The sequence below is a fragment of the Octodon degus genome, unplaced genomic scaffold (genome assembly GCF_000260255.1).
Source record: "Octodon degus isolate 3935 unplaced genomic scaffold, OctDeg1.0 scaffold00181, whole genome shotgun sequence".
NCBI classification, from domain to species: Eukaryota; Metazoa; Chordata; class Mammalia; order Rodentia; family Octodontidae; genus Octodon; species Octodon degus.
Genome location: NW_004524757.1, coordinates 2,782,575 through 2,810,401, shown reverse-complemented (window position 1 = coordinate 2,810,401; position 27,827 = coordinate 2,782,575). Strand labels below are relative to the sequence as shown.

The 27,827-nt window shown below is 42.4% G+C and overlaps 1 protein-coding gene across 3 annotated transcripts in view; it reads right to left on the bottom strand.

The window, feature by feature from the left end:
- The window catches only part of Aff2 (AF4/FMR2 family member 2), a 546,136-nt gene that overhangs the window by 18,773 nt on the left and 499,536 nt on the right, over positions 1 to 27,827 (bottom strand). For all 3 annotated transcript variants that reach the window (XM_023703816.1, XM_023703817.1, XM_023703818.1), the window contains exons 9-17: positions 24,658 to 24,817; positions 21,808 to 22,851; positions 20,167 to 20,288; positions 14,939 to 15,161; positions 9,507 to 9,790; positions 8,878 to 8,941; positions 4,752 to 4,888; positions 630 to 701; positions 125 to 218 (exon numbers count right to left, since the gene is read on the bottom strand). In XM_023703816.1, the coding sequence (XP_023559584.1) occupies positions 125 to 218; positions 630 to 701; positions 4,752 to 4,888; positions 8,878 to 8,941; positions 9,507 to 9,790; positions 14,939 to 15,161; positions 20,167 to 20,288; positions 21,808 to 22,851; positions 24,658 to 24,817 (2,200 nt within the window). The remainder of the gene's footprint in view (positions 1 to 124; positions 219 to 629; positions 702 to 4,751; positions 4,889 to 8,877; positions 8,942 to 9,506; positions 9,791 to 14,938; positions 15,162 to 20,166; positions 20,289 to 21,807; positions 22,852 to 24,657; positions 24,818 to 27,827) is intronic.

The window sequence follows — 27,827 nt, the reverse complement described above, 5'->3', positions numbered from 1 at the left end:
AGAAGTTAAGCCTTTGACAGCAATAATCTTGCCTTTGTCATCTGACATTTGGTAATCTGCCTGTCATGTTTCACTAGTGCTTTTTATCACCCTGTATCTAGGAATTATACCAAATGAGAATTACCTTAAAATATTCCATCAGTGATCTGGAGTATTTCATAGCATGGTCCTTCTTCAGTTTAAACATCCTCAAGTAGAGAAGTGATAAGCATCGGTAGCTGCAGCGATAATGTAAAGATTGTTAATGCTCACGCCAAGGAGACCTGGGGACAGTGCTGATTCAGAGGTTGCAGATTTTTACCTACGTTTAGATGGCAGGGACCGGGGGGACAGCTCAGTGGAATAAGTGCTTGCCTATCAAGCACAGGGGTCTGAGTTCAATCCCCAGTTCCGCCAAAAAAAGAAAAAAAGAAAGAAGAGAGCAGCACTAAAACCCCACTCTGATAAGGTACAAATTAGCAAAGTAAATGCTTAGAGACTGAAAATATCTGCTAGTTTGTCTTCCACAATTCAATGGAAAATAAGAATGGTAAGCTGAGGATTGCAGCTTAAAGTGATCTGGAGTTTTCAAATCATTCTGTGGTATCTCAGCTGTTCCCTTGGGGTCTCTTTGGGATGCAAGGACTCACCATAGTACTGCCAGCTTTTTGTCTCCATCAGAAGCCAAGGGGCTTGCAAAGTTCTTCAGCCTCATTGCATACCTTTGGAGAGAAAGGAAAAATTCAAGTGGAATCTGGGCTACCCTTCAGATATGACCCCAAACAGGTGGCATTGTGATGGCCTCAGTGTGTTGGCATGGGGCAGAAACACTGGCCAGTGCTTTGCTGAAAACATACAGAAAATGATGGTCAAAACATCACATGTCTGATGTGTCATCCAGATCTAAGCTCCGCAAGAGTCAATGAAATCGTAAGTCCATGTGGCAGAACAGTGCTGGGCGCCACTGTGAGCTGTTGTGTGTGTGCTGGCGAAGTACTGTTTCTAGGACTATTGTAGCAAAAGGACATCATTGATTTGCAAGGAAAGATGGACAAAAATGTAAGTTTCTGCTTAGTTTATGAGGGATGATGCAAACAATAAACAAGTGTTTCACATGGGCACGGGGAAACCTCAATCACACAGTTAAAGGGTCTGTTCTAATGGCTCAGGTTCTGAATATATTCTTAAAGAAAGCTCTTTTCCCTTAATTTAAAGGAAGGTCGATTTCACAGCATTTTAAGGCCTAAGTATCCTTAATTTATGGTCCTTGTATATTTTGTCTTTCCATTCTCTTTAATTGCTACTGTTCCATACTGGGGTGATAAAAGGTTGAGTAGTTCTCATTTTTTTCTTCTACCCAAGCACATTCCACTCTGGGCATTTAGACTCTTGAAAATCAATTCATTGCATAAAATCATTGTCTGAGCTTTAATGCAATTTCACAGGTCTTTGTGGTAGAATAAGTAATGGAGTTCAGTGCGGCAGAAGGAAGTTTCCAGTGCGTGAGCAAGCAGCCTGCACCACTTGTCATTTATGAGGAAGCATCAGGGAGCCTGCGGGATGCCACTGCTGCCTACCCGATGGCTCACTTTCATCTGGGGACCCCAGCTCAAGCCCCAAGATTTTGGACCTCCTTTGCCTTCTATCTCTTCTCTCACTGGGCTCCTGCTCTAGTTCTGTTGCCTCAACATTTTCCGACAAAGGACTCTCACACTTCATGTGGGTCCCTTCTGTTGTTGCAATATTAAGCAAAGAGATTTTTATTATGTAATAAATCTGAGTTTTCTTGACAGCTAGATCACTGAAATGTCAAGCCACTGTGATGCCCCACTTGGTTTTGCAAATACATTTCCATTGCAGATGCCCAGGGCGCAGAGCAACTATAATTACTTGAATGAAAAAAAAATGGGGCTTTCTCTCCACAGTCAGTATACTGTCGGGGAGAGAGTAATAAAAATCTCTCCAACATAATCTTGCACTGCTAGAAACTATGTTCATATTACAGTCACCCTCTAATTGCAAACACATTTGAAGTGACTTGATAGTGGAGTTTCAATTGCATAAGTGAACCAGAAGACCTACTTGCTTAAACTCATTTTATTCCCTACTGAAAATTCTCTCATTTGAAAAACATCCACACATGCAGCTTATAGAAAATACAAAAATAAAAAATGTAGGTAAGACACAAAAATGAGCCCATGAGAAACTGAGAAAATCTGGAACAATAAATACAACTGGTGAAATCGGAACAGTCTATGCCTTGTGTCAGTGTCAGTATTCTGGTTGTGAAACTTAGCCCAGCTATGCAAAGATGGTAGCTTTGGAGGACACAGGTGAAGGGTGCAGAACAACTCTATTAGTTTCTCCAACTGTACACAATTACCTCAAAATAAAATTTAAATATATTGATTTAGAGATGAATTCCAACAACTCTGCTGACTTTCACCGGGTTTTACTGAAATATATACCCATGGGGAGTGAAATATATAATGGAACAGTAAATTACATTTCGACAAAAGAAGTGTTTGGAAACAAGGTAAACAAAATGTTTTTTAATGGAAATAAATGTTACTTAGTGACTTACGTCACACTTTGGCCACACAATAAATTTGGTGTTTTGCTTTTTATATTTTTGAGTGCATGTATTTTCTTCAAAAAGAAATTAATAAGAAAGATTGTATGCATACAGAGAGAACACGTGAATCTTGCCTCCCTATCAGACCTGATGTCGTTTCCCTTCCAGTATGATCCTGCCATATATGACCTTTTCATGATAATCGTCCTGTGCATATAATTCTGCAGTTTGAATTTTATTTTTCTCACTGCTGGGAATGGAACTGAGGGTCTCCCACATGCTAGATAAGTGCTGTAAAACAGAGCCAAACCCAACCTCAATTTTACTTTAAGTCATTTTATAAAAATTTTCCTGTGCTACTTAGCCCCTCTACCATTATTTTATTGCAATGCCTGCAAAGCCTTGTTGAACATTTTATGATGTAATTACTTACTCTTCTAGCATTGACTTGCTTCCAATTATGTATATATAATGTAAGTATATTATATATAATATATATATATATATTATCCACATGTAATTGCGTGCACATATTTGTATATACATGTATATGTATATATGCCAAACCAAACAACAAACAGGTAACTTCTTGCACTGTTACAATCTTCTTCAATAGAGGAAATTCAGATTTCTAGAAGTAGAAGTACTAGACCAAAAGGCTGAAAAGTTGGCTGCACTGCTTTTCTTGTACAGCCCCCAATAGCTCTCATTCTCCAGTGATCCATGTCTACTCCTGTGTGCAGTGTAAGAGAGACATAGTTCATTCTGATTTGCTTTCTTTTTTTCTGCTAATGTTAGGTGCGAACATCATCCTCTTTTTTTGTTCATTTAATATGTCTTCTTTCAATTTGAATGACTAGAGAGTCATTGTGGTCTCTGTCTTTGTTCATTAATGTTCTCCCTCAAGTTTGGAATCATAATTTTTGACCAGAATATTCACCTGATGTAACTCTAAGAATTGCAGATAGACACTAAGGAATTAAATTCTCCTTGAAAACTCCTACATGGTGCAGTAATGGATCTTACAGTGTGTGAAGTAAATGAAGAGAAATTCTTTACCTCCTCTGGTACCTAAGTCTAGGAGCAGATCAAACAGAAAGCTAGAATCTCCTTATTTTTGTGTTTCTAACTAAACTTCCGATTCTGAGCAAGTAGAGTCGGGTTTTGTAATTTTTTTTTTCTTTTCATCTTTTGGAATGCTTCAGTGGGAAAATGTGCACATTAAATTTGTTCGATACTTGGTTGAAGGCTTAGGTACAAGTATACTCAGATTTGTGACCGTTTATTCAGATAGAATAAGCACAAGAATATAAACCAAGCCTGACATTATTGAGTGATGGTGTGGAAGGGGAACAGGACAGAAGGCCTCTCAGGTAAAGAACCACTCACTTAATTAACAGGGATGATGAGTCCATCCTGTGAATGAAGGTACTTATCTAGTATGCTGCCGTGGATTAACTCCTTTTACTAATCTTTGCAAATCACTTGAAAACACCAGACTGGATATTTCGTTCTCGCCTATATCATCTTCATCTGCTTCTAGGACATTTTTTTAATTTCCCATAAATTCTCCTCCACCAAGACCAACAGGCCAGAAAATTTCATTTAAAATGTAAATGGAACCAATAACGTGTGCAATTAATATACTCTTTCTCTTCACACCCTCTCATCTCTACCCTGCCCCTGCCACTACCTTGTGTGCTTTTCTTATTCCAAAGCTAGAGAAAGTCTGCGCTACACCTGCAGGCTGCTGTGTTGACTTTGAGTTGCAATAGTACCCCTCCCTTTTTAATAACCAAGATTGAAATTCCTAGAAAACACAGCCTGTAATAGAAATCCTGAGAGCACCACTTTGTTTTGAATTATAAAACTGTACCCTCGAAAAGACAAGTCGATCGAGAGATGATGATTTTTTTTTTACTTCGATCTGTAATTTCCATTTTAATTTTATGAAGAGCACAAATTATAACACCCATGTTATAACCTCTGAAGGGGATAATTTATAAAAGCAGTGTCCGCTGATTATAAATTTTCTGTGACATTAATAAAATGGTGAGAATTAATTATGATGGCTTCTGAAGAAGATGCTTTGGATATATCATTAATATGTAGAAACGATACTTTAAAAAAAACCCATCATGGCTTCTAATTCCAGCTGAAATGAGTTCATAAAGATGACTAGAGAAGGACTATTCACCTGAGCAGCTCCACGGTCTCGGAGTACATGGTATATGGGGACTTGGCTTCCAGAGGGTCACGTTCCATGGCATTGCCACATTCGGTGAAGGAGAGGGCAGCATCAGCATAATTCACAGCTTTGCCGAATTTCTCGAACTACAACAGGAAAATCACTTGTCGATGGGATATTCTCATCTTTCCTTCATATAAACACATGATTTGCAACTGGAGGTAATTTTATCCCCTTCCCCTGTGGAACACTTAGCAATTTCTGGAAAGCCTTTTGGTTGTCACTGCTGCAGACATGGGGCACCTTTGGGGCAGATGCCAGAGATGCTGCTAAACATTGTGCTAAGGAGAATTAGCTGGCTGAAATACCAAGAGGGTCTGGGCTGAGGAAGCCTGCTAAGCAGAGAGCACAATGGATGAATTGGTTGTGATGAGGAAAGAGCTAGGTTAGGGGTCTACTATCGTGACACTGAGGCTGGCTGACTGAGGAAACTGCAGCTGAGGCAACCCATGCCATTGGTGGCATTGTTATCATCATTTTGTAGAACCAGAAGCCAAATCAAGGCCATGACTAGTTTTTAATCCTAAATTCATTGAACTGGCCAGTCACTACAGTGTCCTTTACACAGTGCTGGTGACTAATCTCTGCTTTTTGTAAGCCTTATGGTCAACAAACATGTCCAGTCTCGGTGAGGGCATCGAGCCCAGTCCCAGGAGGAGAGCAACAGATGGATGCTATTGTTATGAAAGATGTGCAGCCAAAGTTTGACTATTGACAGTAGCCACATCACTTTCATTGTAAATGATGGGGTAACATTGTGTCTGAAAGCCAAAAAATAGAGCACTGCTAAATATTTTAGTTTAGTAAAATTTTATCACAAAAGGTTTTAGCCCTGATAATGGTCACGATTAAACTGACTTAGACGTACTGATTTCTTTTTCATGTCTAATGAATATTATATTTGACACTTTTATGTGAGTATTTTATAATAGGATTTCACATTTTCAATTTTTGATAGCTGAATATAAGATTTCCACTAATACTATATTTTATTTAAAAGAACCAATATAGCACAAAGTTAGCTATTTTAATTTTCTTGTACACTTTTTATCAAAATATTTTCTGTACAATAGTGAAAGTTTCAATTCTCAAATGGCAGAGTAGCTGTCTCTGACAAAGGATTAACTACAAGTATAAATGATTAGTTGCCATTCCTGCAGAATCTTTCATTGTAAATGAGTCTCTTTATGATAAATGTTCTTTAGCTTTCATGTACTGAAGGAATTCTATGGCTTGCTCTCTTCAGCTACTGTTGAAAAGTGCTGGTTTCAAACAGATTCAACACGGTTCATGAAGAACCTCTGTATGCGTAGACAAACTATCTCCTTTCTCTCTCATCTTACGAAGTTATTTTTTGCAGTTTCTGTGTTTTTTCCCATTTGGAAATTAAGTTTGATTCCTGATTTTTGAAAGTGACCTTTTATTCCCAAACCCATAGCTGGAAGAACACTCCCAGATCACCCCGCACCCAGCTGGCTGTGGTGGTACACTCCTGGGATTCCAGCCCTCTGGATGGTGGGATGATATGTCCAAGCTGAAAACGGGCAAATGAGCAATGTCGTAAGGTCCGGCCTCAAAATAAAAAATATAAAAGGTCTGGAGCTGTAGCTCAGTGTGAAGGCCCTGGGCTTAATAGCCAGAAACACACACACACACACACACACACACACACACACACACACACGACCATCTTCTCCAAAAGGAGAACAAATTGAAGTCAGAGGGGAAAAAATGACATAGAAATAGTGCCAATTGATGGGCAGATCACATCCCTAGTTCTCTGTGAGTTTTCCTATCTATAAATCAGGGCCTGGAACTACAAAGGTGCTTCCAATCCTATTATAGACAAAAGATGAGCAAAAATATCATTCCTCTGAGTGTGCCAGAACCTTTTTTTAAAACCATTGTTATCAACCCAAAAGAGGTTTTATATTCTCCCAATTAATTTGTGTGCTGGACCAGTTAGATAGCTCAATAGAATAAGTGCTTGTCTGGCAAGGGCAAGGTCCTGAGTTCAATCCCTGGTACCACAAAAAAAAAGTGTGTGCTACTATAGGCCTTTCTACTAAGATTTATCCCTAAGCCCTATCTATTAATTGATTAATTAGTTATAGAACTGAATTTCAAAACCTTCCACATGGGACTCAAACTTGTGTTCCTTTGGTCTTAGGATCCCAAGAGCAGGGATTTCAGGCCCGTACAACTTTGCCTGACTTCCCCTCAGTGAAATATGAATACCAAATACATATTTAGCATCTCCTTATATAAGCATACCACTTTACAAATCTCTGATTATTGTAATATTGAATGGTTTTAACTCATAATTAGAAGTAATTTTTTTGTCGTGGAGCAGATCTCCGCAGTTGAGAATGCATCCTCTATGGAGACTGCGTGCCAAATGACTTAGAGATACACATCAAAACAGAACGTGGAAAGTAGTGTTATTAATGTTGTCTTTGTGGGGAAAGAGTCCTGGTTGTGAACCCAGGGCCTTGCACATGCTGGGCAAGCACTGTACCGCTAAGCTATCCCCCAAGTTTTTCATATTTTTTGAGGGGGCAGGGTCTCACCAAGTTGCCCAGGTTGACCTCAAACAGAATCTTTCTGCCTCAGTTTCCCAATTAGCCTAGATTGTAGATGTGCAACACTGTTCCTGGCATTATATTAATTCTTCATCATCTGCATGTATCTCCATGGCTCTCAGTTTTCTGTCTCCAAATGTCTCTCTTATGTCATCTCATGCATGCATCCCAGCCTTCAGCTCAGCTGGCAGATTGCAAAGGAAGGTCTATGCACTCCTGAGCCCAATGCTGAGAGAAGGGAGGCTCCTGGGAACTTCTGAAATACTGTGGAGTTGAGGACACTTGGAGGGAACTCTTGGTCTTTCAGCCAGCAGCACTGCCACCTTTCAAATCTCTTGCCGCCTATACAATTGTCTCCAGCATCATCTGCCTGATATCACCCCTGCAGCTAACCTTTATCCTGCTTTGTCATTTTGACACAAAAGTAAGGGAAAGCTATTTCCAGGGGATAATTCACACCACAGAAAGTTAGCTATACACAATAACTAAGCAATTTGGACCACAGGGGACAATGACAGAAAGTAAGGAAGGAGCAGACTTAAGGACCGTGGGCACTTGATGCTGGCCACACACTAGTTGTAGGGTAGAGGCTGTCAGGATACTCCACCCTGGCCTTCCCCATGATGAACGTAGCTCAGTATTGGCTAGACAAAATGCACTGATGTAGGGTGTTAGTTTTCTCACAGGAGTTGAACTGATGCTTCTACTTGATCTTGGGTTTGGTCAGTGGCCAGAAGCCTGATATGGGGACCTTCTCCAGGACAGACAATATCAAGGAACTGCTTTTGGGAATCATTTGGACAACCCCAATTTTGAACCCTTCTAGTCCCCGAAATTCAGATTGCCTTGGTTTGTGGTAAAGGCTAAGCTTTGCAAGTGATTATATCAAGTGAGCGAGACCCATCCTTAAGAGAATAAGTTAAATCAGTTTGGTATATTGAGGTTAGCACTAGACTAAGTGGCCTAGATTCTTGGGAAATCTAGATGGTAGCTCTGTCTTTCTCCACTCAGCCTCATGGCCTGGCTGTGGGCCTCACTCTGGAAACACATAACCAAATGTAGCAAGCAGTCAAGCTTTTTTATTTGCAGATCAGAGTTTCCTGAAGCCAGATATTAAGGCCAGTTAGTTGGCTCTCAAGACCCTCTACTCCCCCTACCAGTTCTGGCTTATTGATTGGGCCCACTTGGAGTGTCTCTGTTCTCCAGGATATTCTACATGTCATTTGAAATTCTCTTTAAATATGACAGTGAGCTTCTGCAGTGGGGAATAGCGGAAGACAGTGGGGAACAAGGGTGATGGGCAGTCCAGTTCAAATAGATACAGGGATTATTGTGCTGAGGACTCAAGCAGTTCCAATGTCCCCATGTCAGAGTGCCAGTGCACTCGGAAGCAGGTTTGCACTGTGCTGCTGAAAATTGGCAAAGTGGCTTCCTATTTTCTTTCAAAGAATAATACTCAGTAAGAACGAAGCAATGAGTGGAAGGAAACCTACCAGTGCATCGGCTTTGTGCTTCAGCTTCTTAGCCTCTTGCATGTAATAATCAGCATTGTGAACCCTAAGTAAATGAAACAAGCTTTTTCACAAACCAGTGACTCATCTGTTCATCAAAAGACCAAAAAGTCACAAACATTACTTGCTATGCATCCATTTTCGTACAGTGCCTTGAAAAAGGCAGATTAATACTGTCATTCATTTCATAAAGCAACCTTGAAGTAATATTGTAAATGAAGTCTGAAGTGTCTAATGGCCCATTAGGATAAATAGCCACATCCTCCAACCCTACTCCTTACCTCTACCAGATACGTCACACAAAACCTAGCTCTACATCTATGTATGTCTGAGGACAAAGTTAAGAAAAGATGAGAAAAAAAAACCTACAAAAGGAAGCAGTGGCCTTTGGAAAAAGTAACAAAGTTTCATGATTATAATGGCCAAGGACATGTCTTGATGAGGCCAGAGGTGTGCATGAGAAGAAGAAACATACTTTTAAGGCTATAGGACAGGATGTTAAGGCCTTACATGGGGTGACACATGCATGACACTTTAAAAGCCAGAATGCCCACACTCCTGCCCCCAATCACTACTTTCAAACTGTCTGTGATAATGTGGGGACAACATACGAGTCATCGAAAGTGAGCTTGGGTCTCCGGACATTAGTGCTGCTGCTGGACAGAAGAGGCAGGGCTGCCCAGGATGTCATCTCCAGGTGACTGCTATCCATGAGGCCAGTAGTGATAGTAGAGGTGATGGTGGAAATAGTAGTGGTGGTAGTTGTAGTGGTGGCCGTGGCAGTAGTGGTGGCAGTAGCTGTGACAGTGGCAGTAGCAGTGACAGTGGCAGTGGCAATAGCAGTGTTGTTGACAGTGATGGTGGCAGAGGCAGTCTTTTTCGGAGTGTCTCCCTCCTGAGAAAAAGGAAGACAAAGAGCTTGCATTAGATTCAGCTTCCTAGAACATCTTTTCATAAATGTTTTGATGGTCAGACAGAGCAGAAAACAAGATAAGAAAAAAACACCACACACCCAGTTAAGTAGATAAGATATGAGACCCTGGTCTGTTTTATGAATGCTGTGAATCACCAGCTTTTGTTCTACGACAATACCAACCCAAATTAGTCAGGTGCTGTAGCTACATAGCCCCAGTGGGCTAGAGGGGCAGAGCAAAGGTCTGAATCCAGTGGGAAGTGTGAGGTGGCAGTAGGAGGGTTACAGAGAGGAGAGAAGGCTACAACAGAGGCTGTGCTGAAGAAGAAAGCGCAGGTGAAGTGAAGAAGAAAGCGCAGGTGAAGAGGGGGGGGTAACAGGAGCACACGTGGAAAGAAACATAGACACAGAAACAGACAGAGAGAGCCAGAAAGAGGCACAGAGAAAGACAGTGCGACAGACAGACACTGAAAGAGATAGAGAGAGCCAGAAAGAGCCAGAGAGACAGAGACAGAGACAGAGACAGAGAGAGGGCAGCAGAGACAAAGATAGAGAGATGCAGATAGAGACAGAAAGAGACAGAGACCAAGACAGAGAGACAAAGAGAGCCATAAAGAGGCACAGAGAAAGACAGCATGACAGAGACAGACACTGAAAGAGATAGAGAGAGACAGAAAGAGACAGAGACAGAAACAGAGAGATAGAGACAGAGACAGAGAGAGGACAACAGAGACAGAGACAGACAGAGACAGAGACAGAGAGACAGAGAGAGAAACAACAACAGAGACAGAGGGAGACACTAAACGAGATAGAGAGACAGAGAGAAACAGAGAGATAAAGACAGAGAAACAGATAAAGACAGAGAAACAGAGAGAGAGAGAGAGAGAGAGAGAGAGAGAGAGAGAGAGAGCGAGCAGCAGAGAGAGACAGAGACAGAACGACAGAGACAGATGGGGAGGCTAGAGTCTTTGCCCCTAACATAATATAAGAGCCAACTCTGAAACTCTCTGTAGAATAAGTGAAATCCTTAGGTCACCCTGAGAATGACCAGCCTTGGGCCAACACATTACATAAACACCAGGCCATGTACTGCAAGATTCACTGCCATACTGGCCCGAGATCCATGCCGTCCTTTGGTTCATGTGAGGGCCTTGACTGCCTTCCAGTCAGGCGAATGCCATAGAACACACCTCATTTTGAGGTCTTGGGATGGAGAAACTTCCTTTTCATCAGCTTAGAAATGAAACGGCCAAGAGACTTACAAGTGTTTTGCTCTGGCACTGCTTAGAGAGGATGGGATCCAGAGTTGTTATTAAAAGATAGTGTCACCAGCCCACCTACCATGTTTCTCCCCACCTGGAAACCGTGGAAATATCCCGACTATCTGCATCTCACAGCACTCCCTGAGGCACCTCTTTCTTCCTCCTTCTGCTCTTCTAAGGTAGTATGTCTCCAAGATTCCTATGCCCCGAAGCTCCTTCTCAGCTCTCTCCCTTCCCGACCAGATTTATTGATTCAGTGTGCGTTGACACAATTCAACAGTAATCCTGTCATTCCTGAGCAGAAGTTTCAATCTTATTCACTCTTCTCAAACTCCTGACCTCTAGTGAGGGCTTCTGATGGCTCAAATGTCTCTTTACACAGATGGGTAACCAAACCAGTTCCTTCTTTCTGTTAATGGTTGGATGGCCTTCTTGTCACCAAGGCTGAATTTCCTCATGTCACCATGGAGCTTCCAGTCAGATATGGCATCGTTCCATAGGGAACTGCGGTAGTCCTAGGGAAGGGAGGGCCCCTTTACCTTGCCTTTCATCTGAGCTGCTCTGCTTTCTGTATAGTGAAGTTTTACAAGTTACTTCATTTCAGAAAATGATGTTATTCTGAAAAACTTGACAACACTATTCTATTTCATCTTTGACTTCTGTCTCTCTGTTACCTTTCTCCATGAATTACAGACCCCTCAACACCTTTCACATCTGTCCCTTCCTCCTTGAAGCTTCAAGGCACAGGTCTGTATGGGGTCACAGTCTTCAGCTGCACAAGGCCCCAAGCAAGTCATCAGTTTGTACCAAATGCAAGCTCAAGGCTGTCACACTGGGCCCAGTGTTCAGCTTGGCCCTTTCATGGACCTTGGCTTCAAACAAATGGAGCCCATGTATGCTTTCTGCATTTTCCTGACTTGGTTCATGTGCACGCCTATATTTCAAAAAGACAGACTTACCAACCGATCTTTTTGCTTTTCCCTCCCTCCTTCCTTCCATCCCTCTCTCCCTCTCTTTCTTTCTCCCTTGGTCAATTGCTTTCTTTCTCCTTCCTTCCTTCCTTCCTTCCTTCCTTCCTTCCTTCCTTCCTTCCTTCCTTCCTTCCTTCCTTTTTTTCTTTCTTCCTTTCCTCCCTCCCTCCATCTCTTCCTTTCCTCTTCTCTCTCTTTCCTTCTTTCTTTCTTTCTCACTCTCTTTCTACCTTGTGATACTTTAGTTCACTGTTTCAGGTTTATTTTTAAATTCTTAAAATTGTGATCAAATGTACATATGATGCTGATTATCTTGGTTAGTTATATTTAAACTCACAGTTCAGTGATGTTAAGTACATTTGCATTGCTGTGAATCATTTTTCAGAATTCTTTTTTTAACTAGCTGAACTGAAGCTAGTTAAAAAGCACCTTCTCTTTTCTCCTTTACCTCAGTCCTCGTCATCCACCATCATACTTTCTATCTCCATGAATGTGACTTCTCTGAGGAACTCATACAAGTAAGATCCTGTGGGATTTATCCTGTGGCACCTGGCTTACTCCAGTGAGCAGCATGCACTCAGTTGCTGGTCATCTCAGGTTGGGAACCATCTCTGAGTTTGGATATTGCCCCTGCATTCATGACCCAAGGCGCTTAGCATTTCCTAAGTGCATGCATCCACATACATGTTCATGTCTACCTTATTCAAGGGGTTTAGTTGAAAAAGTCAAATGTGATGGTTCTTATGCCCATGCAAGTTGATTTTCTCCACCTGACTCTGATTTTTTTCTTTTTGGTATTGGGGATCAAACTCAGGGCCTTGCACTTGTCAGGCAGGTGCTTAAACTGCTGAGCTATCTTCCCAGCCCAATAACCTCTTGATTCTTAACTATCAAATACTTCTTACCACTGAGAATGCATATGCCAACCATGTGAGGTAATCTCCACATCTATAAATTGTTATAATGTATATGGAGACATATATCAATGTAAAGTTTTCAACTCAAACATATAAAGGAATCCTAGTCATAGGAAACTCCTGTGCCAGTTCTGTATCTCCATTGCCAGAACCAGACTGGCCCAGATCAACAAACAGGTTTAGTCCAAGTAGTGCCCCTGCCTGTCTCAGGGCTAAGCTGTGACAGGAGCCTGAAATGCCACGACTGCTGTACACACAGTATTGATATTGTTTCTTGAACATCTGACTAGAAATGACAAGATACAGCCATGATTATGGGAATCCTATAAACATGATATTTAGCCACATGCCCCCCACCATTCACTTAATAAACTGGACTTCCTGTCTAAATGGCATAGAGAAGATTCTGGGAGCATAAAATTGAAAACACTCGTGTAGGTGGAAGAATCGATTCATTGTATGAATCCACAGGAGATGTCTCATGATCCTTAAAGGAGGGTAAAGGACTTCTAGGAGCAAATAGCATCATGTTTATCATGTTTCTCCAGTAGTTTTCAGCTCTTACGGAATTGGCTGCCGATGCTTGTAAGCATTCTCATTGTCATAACAACATCTGTATTATTTATAACATTTAATTATTGCTACCAATATACTAGGCATGATTATTTACAACATCTAATTATTTGTGACAATATACTAGGCACTATACAAAGAGAATTCCCCAATGAGTTGCATGCCCTCCAAAAGCTTGTAGTAGAAAACAGCATCAGTTGGAGTTCATAATATTAATTATACTCAGTGTGAAAAATAGGATGAGTAGTATAATTACTGTTTAGAATAGATGGTTTAATTCCCAGCACTGTATAGTCAGCATCATTAAATGCGTATGGAAAATGACAACTTCATATTTGTGGAATTTGTTCATACAGTTAATGAAATCGACTTAGATATGAAAGTCATCTCAGTCACCTCAGATGATGGAGTGCTGTCAATTGGGGTTTTTAAAGCACAGAGACCTATTTTATGGGTGTTAGACAAGAACTTTTGGTTCAGGGTCCAAAATGTTGATTATAGACTTGTGAGAACTTTTGCTATTCATTTGCCTTTATATCATATTTTAAAAAGACTAGATGCATATGGATGCCATATATATCTCTATCTCTATCTCTATCTCTATCTCTATCTCTATCTCTATCTCTATCGATCGATCGATCGATCTATCTATCTATCTATCTATCTATCTATATATATATATGTTTAGTGCATTTTTGGAGGCAGTGGTTTCAGCAATTCATGTGTCTATACCAGAGACGTTGCATGTGGGTATGAAAGATGATACAAGTTTTCAATTGTCTCTGTGAACTGAGCAGCAATGCCGAAAATCCAATGGACTACACTGTCCTTCAACTGAGTTGAGAACCATAACTGTGCAGTTTTAGCAAGATATTCTCTTTTAACTTCAATTCAATGTAATCACTGCTTTAGAAAACATTTCACATTTGCCTAGCTGAGAAGAAGAAGAAGAAACGCAACCTGGAATTTCTGCACCAGTTTAGTGACCTTGGCAAATCCCCATCCATCCACTTGTCCTTTCACTCTCTAAATGCTCTGTGCCTACCATGTGCCAGAGGCTGTGATCAGCATTGTGGAGATGGCTTCCCCACCCCAAGATATAAGAGACGGGACCAGAAGACAGCCATGTCCCTGTATCTCTGAATGTGCAATCTGGTTGGGAAAGCAAAATGGAGGACAAATCTGGAATGAAAGGAATTTATACTGAGTTAGAATAACTGAGATTTGGGAAATAAGAGTGATGGAGAGTTTACATGTCTGTATACACACTCAGACCCACAAGTGTACGTTCTCTGTGCCTCTTCTTCCCTTCCTCCATGCGATATCTGCTCTGGCCAAGTCAAGTTAGGTGAATGGCCTGAATCTGTTTCTATCTGACAATTATAATCTTTCTTGAAAGACACTTACATTTACAGATATCCCTTTGAATGTAGCACAGAATTTGCCCTCGCTTCTCTTAGGTTTAGTAGAGGTGATCTGTCCAGTCATGGAGATGTTTTTGTCTTGACTGAAGGGACCATTATTGCCGCTGACATTTCTGCGGCGTGGAGGGTCCTCTGGCAGTGGGGAAAGCGGAGGAGGAAAGAGTTTTTCTTCTTTTCTTCTATTTGCTCTCCTTGATGAATTATTTCTGTGGAAACCAAAAGTATAGGGCATCAGAAAGTATTATCTTGCTTTATTCTGATTTTCCTCACAATGCTAGGACTTTTAGCTGAAATTTTATTTTAATTCATGATCCCTTCTTTATGTGGATAATCTATACAGATATCTCTTCACAAACACATAGATAGGTATACATATGGATCCAAAGCTAAGCACCTGTCTGTGAAGCTGAACTCCATGACAAACACAAATGCCTAAAAGAATACATTGCAGTATAATATTTATAACCTATCAAAATTAGATGACCATGAATTAAATGTAAAGAAAATACAATACAGATTAGGATAGTTTCTACTCTTTTTGCCTTATGCCTTAACTAAATAATCATGCAGTAAATGGTATAATATACAAGTCGAAGGATAGTTTCTTAAGAAATGTTATGACTGTTACCTAGAAATAAATTATACCTGCAATAAGATTGTGGCATATTGCAAAATGCATATACAAAATGCTCTGCCTTATCACCAAGGCAGGATGAGTACCTGACCTTAAACTATTTTATGAAGTACTCATGTACTCCACTTCACAAAAGTCTACTTAAAAGATATTCTTTGGTCAAACTGACATGAGATATCTACAGTCCTAAAAGTACCCCCATGCTTTCAAGCTGATTTATCTGCCCATTAAATGGGTACCATCAAAAAGACTAAGACTTGAAATAAAAAAGAACAACTAAAATCTTATGCTAACTGCTTAACATGGTAATTGGGTCATGGATTTTCATTTTAGTTACTGTCTTAGACTAATCAATGAAGATTACTTGAATTTTAATCTTTTCTTAGACAACTAATATTGCACTGGATAGCCATTTACTTTTCATGATTATTGACTACCATTTTCAATGGCAAATTAAGCCAACAAGAATTTATGTTTTCCTCTTGGTCAATTTCAGTCAGTGTCTAGAAATATAGATTTGCTGTATCTCTAAGCAACAAATCAAAGATGAACAAGCATTCAAGTGGTCTCAATTCTTGAAATAGAAGTCAGTGTAGTCTCTTTCTTCTACTTCCTCTATGCTGCAACAACTTGCCAACTGCAATAATATGTGTCATCTTCTTCATCTTTTGTAATATAAATATGGCCCATGTCATTTTATTGTCACATAATGAAAGTATACAAAAACTTAGGTGACTCTGCTATTACCTTAATCATTAAAATTAATACAAAAATGCTTGCCGATGGATTTTAAAAATTGGTTTGAAATGTAGCACCATTGTAAGATAGCTGTGATACCTGATAAAAAAGGATGGGGAATATTTAGATTAAGATTCTGGGGCTGGCCAAATAGCTCAGCAGATAAAAGCGCCTGCAAGCAGGTGCAGGGACCAGGGTTTCGATCCCCATGGCCTGCGGTACCAGCCCCACCCCTGGCGTGAACCCCTGGCTTTGAGACTGGACGTGGTGGCACATGCCTATAATCCCAGCTCTTGGGAGGCTGTAAACAGGCAGATCATTATGAATCCGATCTAGTAGTGAGGCCCTGAACACCCTGTAGACCTTTCCCTAAAAATACAAAAATAAAGTATTAGTGGCCTATTTAGGAGCCCAGGAGATGGCTCAGTAGACTAAGCACTTGCCTGGCAAGCGCAAGGGCCTGAGTTCAATCCCTGGTTCTGCCAAAAAAAAAAAAAAAAAAGATTCTGGTCCACACGGATGCTCTACCAGCATTACACCACATTCAATGCAATAATTTCAGAGACACATGAACTTTGGAAATTAATGTATGCACACATCAAGCTTTGCTATGATATCTAGAGGAGGTAAATGATTCTCTAGTCACGATCATTGTCCCACAACCTAAGCTGGTCAAGAAGGCAGTAGGGGCTGCAAAGGAAGAGGAGCCTCTGAAAAGCAATGGATTTGCTATTGTCTATGACAGTCACAGCCTCCCCATCAATCCCTGAACTGAGCGACAGGGACTTGATGTGTTCTGTGTGGTGGTTGCCAGTGAGCTCACACCCTTTTTTATCTGCCTGGTAGGATCTGGAAACATTGGGGCCTTTAATGACTTCTTCCCCAAGGAGAAGTTTCTAGAGGTAGGGCCCACTCTCATACTGCGATGGCATGCATGCATAGGTTTTGCATCTTCAGGTGCCTCTTTACGCAGGCTAGCGAAGGACAGCAGACATCACTGCATACACTCCCTCAGAGGGCTTGGGAGGGGACCCTCGGAACTGTTGGCTTTCTGCAATGTTTTTATTAAGTTTATTGGTACAGCTTAGCCATACACGATGATCATGTTCATTATAGGGAATTTGTCCCCGTTCATGATGTCTTTTGCTTCCTGCTTTTTCTCTTTCCATTCCCCTTCCCTCACTTCAGTCATTCTTTGTCTCACTGACAAAGCTGCATTTCCATTTTATCATCTTCCTCCCTTCCTTTTTTCCCCCTCTTCCCACCTCCCTAGTTCCCATTCCTTTTGTACCATTTCTTCCTATTGTACTATACCTCTTATACACTTTGGTCTTTAGCTACCCTTTTGGTTTGTCACACCAAAGAAACAATGCAATATCTGCACATGTGTGTCTGATTTATTTTACTTAAGAGTGTGGTCTTAGGTGCATCCATTTACCTAGGAATATTTCATCATTATCCTTCTTTGTGGCTGAGTAGTACTCCATTGTATTAAAACAAACCACATCATTTTTGCCCATTCAGTGGTGGAGGGGCATGTGTGTTGTTTTCAATGTCCAGCTACTACAAATTATGCTACTGTAAACATAAGTGTGCATATATGACTGCGGTATGATGTTTTTACTTCAGAAATATACTCAGCAGGGGATTGATGGGTGAAATGGGACCTGTAATCCTAATTTTTGAGCCTTCTCCAGGCTGAGTTCCACAGTGGTTGCACCAATCTACACTCCCAGCAATAGTGAAGAAGGGTCCATTTTCCCCAAAGCCCGTGTTTCTTATTAGCTGATTTCTCATTAATTGCATTGTGTCTGGAGTGAGGTGGAAGCTCAGCACTGTCTTAATTTTCATCTCTCAAATGACAGAGCCTTGCTCTTGGGTGGCAGGGAGACTTCAGTTGTCCTAATCTGGTGTAATCTTCATTTGGTTTAGAATAGCCACTTAAAAAAGTGAATGTTGGAGCTGGTGAGATGGCTCAGTGGTCTAAGGCACCTACTTGGAACAAGCTTGGCAAAGCACAGGGACCGCGGTTCAATCCCCCAGCACCACATGCCAGCCAGCCCGCCCCCTGGTGGGCTGAGCTGGCCACACACACACACACACACACACACACATAAATAAATAAATATTTAAAAAAAATAAAAAAAATAAAAAAGTGAATGTTGTCACATCAAAAAGGCCTAAGGGTTTAGTGCAAAAGGTCAAAGGCACAAGTAAGCAGAGAGCACTTGAGAGAAGAGTCCCAAGAGAAGGCCTTGAATAAGTGCCCCTTGCTCCATCCTTCCTCATTTTCTGAGATTTGGTTTTGTCTGCTGCATCCCAGAACTTGCTTGGGCCCTTCCTAAATAACAAGTGCTCTTAGGGAGCTTTTCTGCCTAACAGACAAGCAGAGAGACTATGAATCTATACATGAAAACTACCGCTTTATGAAACCAAATACAAATGATTAGTTTATGTAATACTTGTTCACTTCTCTCCCTTGAGATAGAGGAAGTAACGAGTGTGTGGGCTGCGAGTTGGGAGACTGCAGGCCCAGCAGTGTGGACTGACCTTGGCGGCAATGTCCCACTGCTTTTGCCTTTTTCTTCTGTGAATGGATGTTTGAGAGCCTAGTCCTAACAGGGAGTACAGATGAGCCTCAAATATCGCTGCTGGTCCTCAGGGGGAGGGCAGCCCAGACAGCAAAGCCTTTTACACCATATTAAGGCCTTAGTAGTAATTGGTTTCTTCCTACCTTCTATCTCAGAACAACAAGGATCCAGACCCACACAAGCTGATAACTTATTTCCAACATCTGATCTGTGGCAGATTGATGCCTTATCACTGATGTTAAACAGTAATCTGTGAAATCAATTGTATAGCAGCAGTTAGCCAGATTGCCTCTGCTCTGGGCTAATAGGCTCCAAAACTTGGCTTTGATGGAAGTAATCTCTAATGGTGAATGAATTTATGGCAATAATTACCCAGATGGAATGGTTTGAGTAGCTGACATGATTGTTAGTTAAGTGATATTTATAAAACAGAAAGAAGTCGGGCATGATGCTTGGTAGAAGCAGAGGGCAGGACTTCTCCAGGGAAAGCTAATGCTGTCTGAGTGAGCAGGGAACAAGGAGGCCTCCTGCCTGATTCTGAAACCTTCCACACAGAGAAGGGAAGGAGAGGAAGTGCCAGTCGGTTGGAATTTACATATGCATCCCTAGCTGGTTTCCAGACATGGAGCTGCCCCGGGGAGAGGGCATCTCCCTGCCAACTCATCTCTGGCCTCCACAGCCTGTCATTCCCCTAGCCTCTGTGAAGTTCACCAGGTAGGCCTTGATCCTCAAGCTTTGGATTAACCTTAGGTAATGACATCAACAGAGCAGCAGCTGGGTCACCTGTCATTGCCAAGGAGTTGCATTAGCAGGGAAATTATTTAATCACCATCAGAACTGAATTCTTGCAAGAGGCAGGTGATCTGATCAAAGTGATAGGTGTCATTCACACAACCCACTTTTAACTCCCCTTTTACTCTTCACTTCACTTGGAAAGTTCATTTTGGTTGATTTCCGCTATCATTCTGAGTACACGCCATACAGACTGCCAGATTTGAGGTCACTGTGAGCTTTGGAGCTTTGGCATAAAGTGATATTGCTCCAAAGCTCACAGTGACCTCGAATCTGGCAGTCTGTATAGCCTGTACTCCTCCTGCATCCTTAGAGCAGTGCCAGGGCCAGCTGCCAGGCCTTACTGAGGTCCTCCTGGATTGTGCCTCACTTTCCTCTGAGTTCCATAGCCCAAAAAATGTTTGGGGAGGATTTCTTAGAAGTGGGCCAGATCATGCAGAGCCAGCGTGAACTTACTCTCGAGCACTGGGAGGCTTGTGCGGTGGGGCTGGTGAGATGCATGGAGGAAGCAAGGAGAGGGCGGCAGCCTCCTCTAGGCGCTGCTTCTTCTCCGGGATTTTCTCTGCAGCTTCTGTTGGCTTTTACAAGGAAAGAAAAAGAAAGGCAGGCATTGAAATGCATGGCACATTCAGAAAGCGTGTTTCAAACATTTCAACAAGTGACCAAGATAGTTTGCTGCGAGCTTAATTCCTGGATTAGGTAAGGGAGTTATGTGTGCACTTTGAGTACACAGAAAAGCCATCAGCCTCTCTAGTGTAGTCCTGCAGAGAGACTGGCATTCGAGGGAGGTGAGCTGCAATGCGAACCCCAATTAACAATTGGATGGTGCAAGACTCTCCTAACAAAGGTCAAGAGAACATCGCCTTTGCGGAAACCGCCTCCCTCAGCAGCACCCACACATATATGTGCTTTAGAAACTAACATTGTAACTCTAACATGGTTCACATCTTTGTCAAATGCCACAGAGATGGGGAGTGACATGGAGAGGCTCCTTGCAAGACCAACAGCACCGCGGCAGGTGAACCAGGTACGAGGCACATCCTTAGATCTATGTACATGTTAGCGCCAAAGGTATGGTAGTTTCAGCTTTGCTCCTACCACCATCATCGCTGAAAGAGGAGGCAGTAGAGGGGAAAGGTCCCGGGACTACTGCTCTCTGTTTCGGAATACTCTCACTGGATATACTTGGTGAACAACTCAGACATTATAGCCTCTGGTTTCAATGTCTAAATTAAAATCAAGTGCACATTGAATTTATTCTTGCAGCAGCCTTCCCTAGCTATGAGGGGGGTGTTCTTCACTGAGGGATTTGAGCTATTTCTGGCATAACTGAATCTCTCCAGGAAGAAATAAAAGAAATGGGGAAAAGGACTAGGAGTCTCCTCTCCAACCACCAAGGCAGCTATTGGAAACAAGAATACTCAAAAGTCACCATTTGACAATATTATTTTAAAAAACATAACCGACATCTAGAGATAAGTTAGAATTTGCTTATTGGCTACAAGCTCCTCTCAGCAGATTACTTCAAACAGAAGGGCCATTCTCATCTCCCACCTTTGGTTCTTGGAATTCAGCCCCGAGTGCCTGCACATAAGAGGTTCCCAGGGCAATCCTACCACTTAAGCCAGCGATCCCAGGGGACTAGGCAGAACATGTTTCTGGTACTCCGATGGGGTTCCAAAGATGACTGAGTCATGAGTGTATTAATGCTTATGTAGAGAAATGAACAAGCCCTGAGGATGCATTGGGACATCATGGGCACAGGTGGGGATAGCAGAGCAATAAGCCCCTGATAGCAGGAGCACTTTTAAGAGTTACGTCCAGTGAGTGGCTGTAGGCGGTACTGCAGCTGGGGAGTGACTTTCTTCATATTCTTTCCTACACATGATAATTTCTCATGGGCCATAGTGGACTCTATAGTGTCACTCTATTATATTGTCCCTGATCACATGTCAAATACTGCATTTCCCATGGGAAACAACACCAAAATCTAGAATCTGTCACCACTGGGCTTCCTTGGAAATGAGACTTCAGCTGAACCGAGGTAACTGCCAGCCATTGCTTCCGGTCACTTGGCAAGCCACCGTGTACACTTACCTTGTGCTTACGCTTGCCTTTGGGGGCTGGCTTCTCCATGGTTGTGGCACCAGCCTGACGTCTAGGCTTTGAGGCAGTTTCCTTATGGTCTGGCTTGGCAGATGCGGCTTGAACTGAGTTGTGGCCAGGTACTCTAGAAATTAAGTCAAGGTCAATCTTCACCCAGAGATTTTTCAGATTCTCGTGATCTCGAAGAGGGGACAGTAGATCTGTATGCATGGCAGAAATTGGTGAGAAAGACGGCTCATCATTACTGCTGGACAAGCTGTTGTTGTTGCTGCTGCTGCTGCTGCTGCTGCTGCCGCCGCCACCGCTGCTGCTGACTAAGGTGCTGAAGGTCAGGCTGGCACCACAGGCCTCCTTGGATTTTGCAGAGTTGCTTCCAGGAGCCATGCAAGGGGGCAGGACTTTGATCTGCAAGGTCTCTTCCTGATCGGTGTTGGAGTCAGATGTAGACGAATCTGTTTCAATGAATTCCCGAGACTTGGGCACAATCTTGCCAGGCCCTCTGTACTTCTTCTTCTCAGCAACCAAGGAGATGTTAGGCCTTGGTTCTTTCCTAGGGACTGGTTTGTGGGCAGTGGCTTTGCTGCGGCTTCGTGGTGGGTCAGGAATCTCCACACTTTCTTTTTCTTTGGGAGTGCTGCTGGTAATATTTGGTTTAGGCCAGGTAAACTCCTCAATGCAGGTGTTCTTCTCAACCTTTTTGGGTTGTTTCTTCCCCATTGTCCTTTGAGAAGCTGTCTCAATAGTCGCTGTCAACTTATGCTTCAAAGCCTTTGTTTCTGGAGTTTTCTGGGTGGGCCGAGGACGGGCTTTCTCCCGGATGAGACTCAGGAGAGGCCTTTCTTTGGGTTCAGCCAATATCTGACTGGGATTTGATTTCACTTTGATCTGGACTTCCATTGGCTGGATAATTGGAGGAGGCAGAGAAATTGTCTCCATAGGTGTTTCACTTTGGCCACAAATAAATGACTTGTTCTGAGATGTCACCTTATTAAGCCATTTATCCAGCTGCCACTTGTTGGTTGAGGGTGGCTCAGGCTATAGATTGGGAAACAAAGCAGAAAGAATGAATTTCACATTTGAGACAAATTGAGAAGAATTCTCTACTTGTACAGTGACTGCTGGCTGATCAAAGCTTTGGATATTAAGTAACTTTTCACACATATCCAGCACACAAACTCATGCACACATGCACTACCTACACTAATCAAATTGCCTAGTTATCTAGATACAAATCAGCTCTATTTTGCTTATTTAAACTAATTCCCACTCTTTCCTTCCTCCACTCTGGCCAGGGAGGAATTATTCACAGGGAGATGTTTCAGAAGGTAGGCAGGGGCTCCTGGGAGGAAAATTTGTTCCCAAAATTCTTTGCTGAGAATCATCACTAGACCTCTCAGCAGGAGGCAGCAGTAATGGTCTCTGATCCTGAAAAGAAATCTAAGCATGCCTCAAGTGTAATTCAAAAGGAAAGGCTTTCCATCCGCCGGCGTGCTAGTGCCTCCTATGTGATGCTCTAATTCACTGAAAATGGAACAAGCCTTTTGTATTTTTACTGGAGGATGAAAAGATTTGACTTCCAAAAAAATCACCACACTTTCCTCAATGTATAGGCAATAACCGATTTATGGGGATATGAATACAGACATTAGCGTCCACTGTTAAGCCATGGAAATGATGCGTACAATTCAGGTCCTGGATTCACAACTCTGCGTTCTGCCTGTTGAACTAAAAGCCATCATTTTTATTAGAGAGAGCTCTCCTTTTGAAAGTCATCAACTGAGGCTTATGGCACCAGCCAACAGAGGGTGACAGAATTAACAACACTTGAGTAGTTGTGGCTCCAAGCTGTACAGGACAATAGCAGGTAAAAGGTGAAGATGGATTGGCTGCAGCTACCGGTGGCACAGCTTTAGGGTGATGAAACTCAGCTCTGGTGCCACATTGACCTGGGGCTCTGTCCTCCTGTACTAATGTGTGTCCGAGGGGGCTTGGAAAAGTTCCACTCAGAAACCTGCACCCTCATCTGTAAGATGCTGATCATAAGAGCAGATCATAACCCATAGGGCCGTGCCCAAGATGAGCTGAGAACAGGCAAGTAAAGAGTTTAGCACAGTGCCTGGCACAAAGCTCTGCTCTGTATGTGTTTGCTGTCATTAGCTGCTGTGATATGAGTATTGCAGACTTCTATCATTCCTTCTCCGTTATTGAGAAACACCTGCATATGGAGGCAAGGATGATGCAATGGAATTCACTTGTACCAGGTGCAGGCCCTGGGGACTAGAGCAGCTATCCTGAATGCAGAGAGGGTGATAGCGAGGAATGAAACAGTTTTTATTTTAAATTTCCAATTATTGTTTTTGTATTTCCAGAGCTATATTCAATGTCTTTATGAAGCATTCACAAAGACACTTGATGTAAATGGAAATAAAAAGCGCGTGACCTCTCAACTGTTATTCTACCTTTAAGGAAAGGCATCCTGCTTGTGCATTCCTTGCCTGTGGCAAGTCACTGGCCTTACAAGTTCAATGGAGGGGAAGGGTTGGTGTGTCCAGGGGAGAAGCGGTCTTGACTAGTTTTGTTGTTTCTCTTACACAAGACCTTGCTTGTCTGGGTGTTCCTGTTTTAGTTTCACCCGGGAGGAACTTTGAGTCTCACAGCAAATCACACAAGAAACAGAGCTGCGTTAGGTGCTATGCAAGTATATATTGGAGACAAAGAAAAGACTGTGAAATACTTGCGCATTTTGTGGATGTAGTTATTGTGCTGAAGTAGCTGTGGTACTGAGTGTGTGTGTGTGTGTGTGTGTGTGTGTGTGTGTGTATAAATAATCCTTGGACCCACCTCTGGAGTGGCCACTCGAGGTGCCTCATTGGACTCGCTGTCAGTGGTGCTGCTTTCGGTATCAGAGTCTGATTCGGAGCTGCTCTCTGACTCGCTGGAGCTGCCAGACCCCCCGCTGGCCTGCAGTGCAGGTGGGAGCTGAGGTGCCGCCAAGGGTGGGCTGGAAGGAAAAAAAAAAACATGACATCATTCATTCTTTCCTTCAGCCTCGAACTAGGTGGAAATAGCCCAGTGCAACACCAGGGCCTGTGATCTATGAGCTACAGGCAGCGCGGAGCGTACCATCCCCACTTCATAGACCAGAAGTGTGAGGCTCCGGAGGGCTGGGCCCAAAGTCAGAGTTTGATTAGAACCAAACCCATGGGTGTGCCAGCTCCATGACTTTCCAGCACAGTGTGGTTCCCTCCTGGGGAAGCCTTGCCATCTTCAGTTCACATGACAACTTTAAGCCAAAGTTGCTTGCATTATGAACCTAGATACAGAAGTGGGCCTCAGACACTAATTGGTTCGCAGATCCATTTTCATTAAGACAGTGTTTCATTTTGTTGCTGTCATCTCATTCAAAGCTTCACAAGACTGTCCAGGAGCTCTGATCTTAGCTACACTCAGTACTGTATAGTCCCATCCTCAGGTTTAGGTGAGCCTGACTGTTGTATTAATTGGGGAAAACTGAGGCCCAGGGAGGAGGACAGACTTGCTTTTGTCTCATAGCTAGCTAGCAAGCCAAGGACAGCACCTAGCACTGTGCCTTCCCAGTGGCTGTGCAGAACACATACACTGCGAAGGGCCAGCACTCAGCCCCAAGGTGACAAAGTGTCCTTGAATGCTTTGTGCTGGGTGGGGGAATAAGGAAATGAGAGAATGCATTTCTTTGCATCCTCTATCCTAAGTTTTAAAAAGTCTTGGTAAAACTCTTACCAGGAGATATGATCCTAAGGGATCAATCATCTCTAATGATTGATTTTAAATTTGTAAAGCTGACCAAGCAAAGCGTTTGGAAAGTGACACCATTTGCTACTTTGCCTTTATTGAGAATCAATACTCTGCTTTACCAATCGTTTGTTCTCTGTGCCCTGTAACAAATCAACCTCAGCTGCTTAATAGCATGCTGGGGTATGTCAGCACCCTCTGTTCTGAGGCTCGTTGTCTCTTCAGACTGAGTTCTGCTCAGCTTTCTTGCAGAAAGTGGGCCTCTCAACTTGAGGGAGGGCTCTGGTTTCTGCCCCTTTCACCCTGCCCCACCTTTGCAATTCAGCTGAGCTCAGGGTAGCCAATGTTCTGGGGACCAGCTCATCTTTCCTGTTAGGCCACATCTGACCGATGTGTCTGTCTGCTCATCCACCTGGTCTCCTGCTTCTCACACACAGCAGCTGGCTGTCAGGCTCTGCCACCCTACATTCACCGAATCTGAGGCCACAGTGTAGCCAAGAGAGCACAGTCCTATCCTGGCTGTAGAGTTCACCTGCTTCTGTGGTCCCAACTTAAACTCTGAGGGAGACTCCCTGACCCAACTGCCCATCATCAGGAGTAATGCACCATGTCCCCTAGCCCCAGTCCAGAGGAATCCATGCTCCCCTCCCATGTACACACTCTGTAGGGCCTTTGCTACAGTGGTACTGTTCTCAGCAGCTGGGCTAGAGATGGACACAGCTGCTGCTTGGGGGAAGAAGACCCCTTTGAGGTCAGCATGGGCTCCTCATCAGTCACAATTCAGCACACAGGGCCCTGTGCCATCCATCCCTGAAGAATGGTTCTTTAATCTTCCATATAGGTATTTTCTTTCATAGATCAAAAGCTCATTTGAAAATTCTATCTCCTAAGTAAATGCTATCTGCAGGCACATTTCTCTGCCAAATACACTAAGCACTTAGAGGAAAGCACAAAAAATAGGGGACTATATCTCCTGGGAACCTGTGTGTTTATTTCTCTAATAATAGAGGGGGCCAGGCAACTAATAACTGGGGCTCTTATTTCCTTGCATTCTTTTGCAGATCTCTCTTTAAGGTCAGTAATGACTCCAAATTTATGTAAAGTTCCCTTTAAATTGAGTCAAATGTTTTTATCTTTAGTTACAAAAGACTGATAGAACACATCTAAGTGAGACTAATCCAGAGATTAGGCTATCTTGGCCTCAATTTCCCCCAAGAAAAGTTTCAATTATAGCACAGAGCATCTGCAGTAGTGAGAATAGTGGGTGGTGGATTGAAGGCTAAAATCTAATTTGGTCCCAAACTAGGAATTTCAAGTGAAAGCCTGCTTCCTGGTATTCTTTAACACCTATGCATTAATTTCTAGCTTCTCAGAAGAAGCTGGCCATGCTGATGTTACCAAAGTAAAACAGACTCTGGATTTACTTTCAAGTATTTTTTGGATAGAGTTCCCAGTTATTGGATTATTTTTCAGTAATTTCTGTAAGAAATAAAACAATCCTTGGAATTATTCTCTCAAAAGCAAATGCATAGATGTGATGTACATCAAGTACAGATGTTTTGTTTTACCAAAACCAACATTTTTTTCAGGTAAATCAAACTAACAGCTTTTTGGATTTAGCAGAAACTAACAAATACACTTTGATTTTTTAAATCATAAAAATTAATATCGTGAATATAACATCCTTAAATATATGTATGTGCCATGCTCCCTGTGATCTGTGGATGCAATGCTTAAGAAGTTTATACATATTTCTACATTAGCAGTTGCACAGTAAGAGGAATAAACACTTTAAATAAATAGCCTCACATCAGTTTAAGTCAAGTTTGTTATCAAATGAATGTGTCTCAAATTTATCATGTCTTACAAAATAGCATTTTCAGAACTTTTTGAATTTCAGAATTGCAATTAAGAGAGGATGGAAATGGCTATGAGCCATGCATGAAAAACTGACCAAAAGCAAATAGAAATGAAGTAAAGACTATTTACAATGGAAGAACAGCAACCTTGACAGAGACCCAATGAAATGAGGTTGGAAATTAATTCTTTAAGAAGCTTTATAGCCAAGGCTATTGGTCTGCTATAAGCAGCGATTCAGTGCTCAGTCAGCATTGACCATGATCTGATCATTCTCAGGAAATGAGAAGGAGGAGGAGGAGGAGGAGAGTCATCAACTGAGGCTTATGGCACCAGCCAACAGAGGGTGACAGAATTAACAACACTTGAGTAGTTGTGGCTCC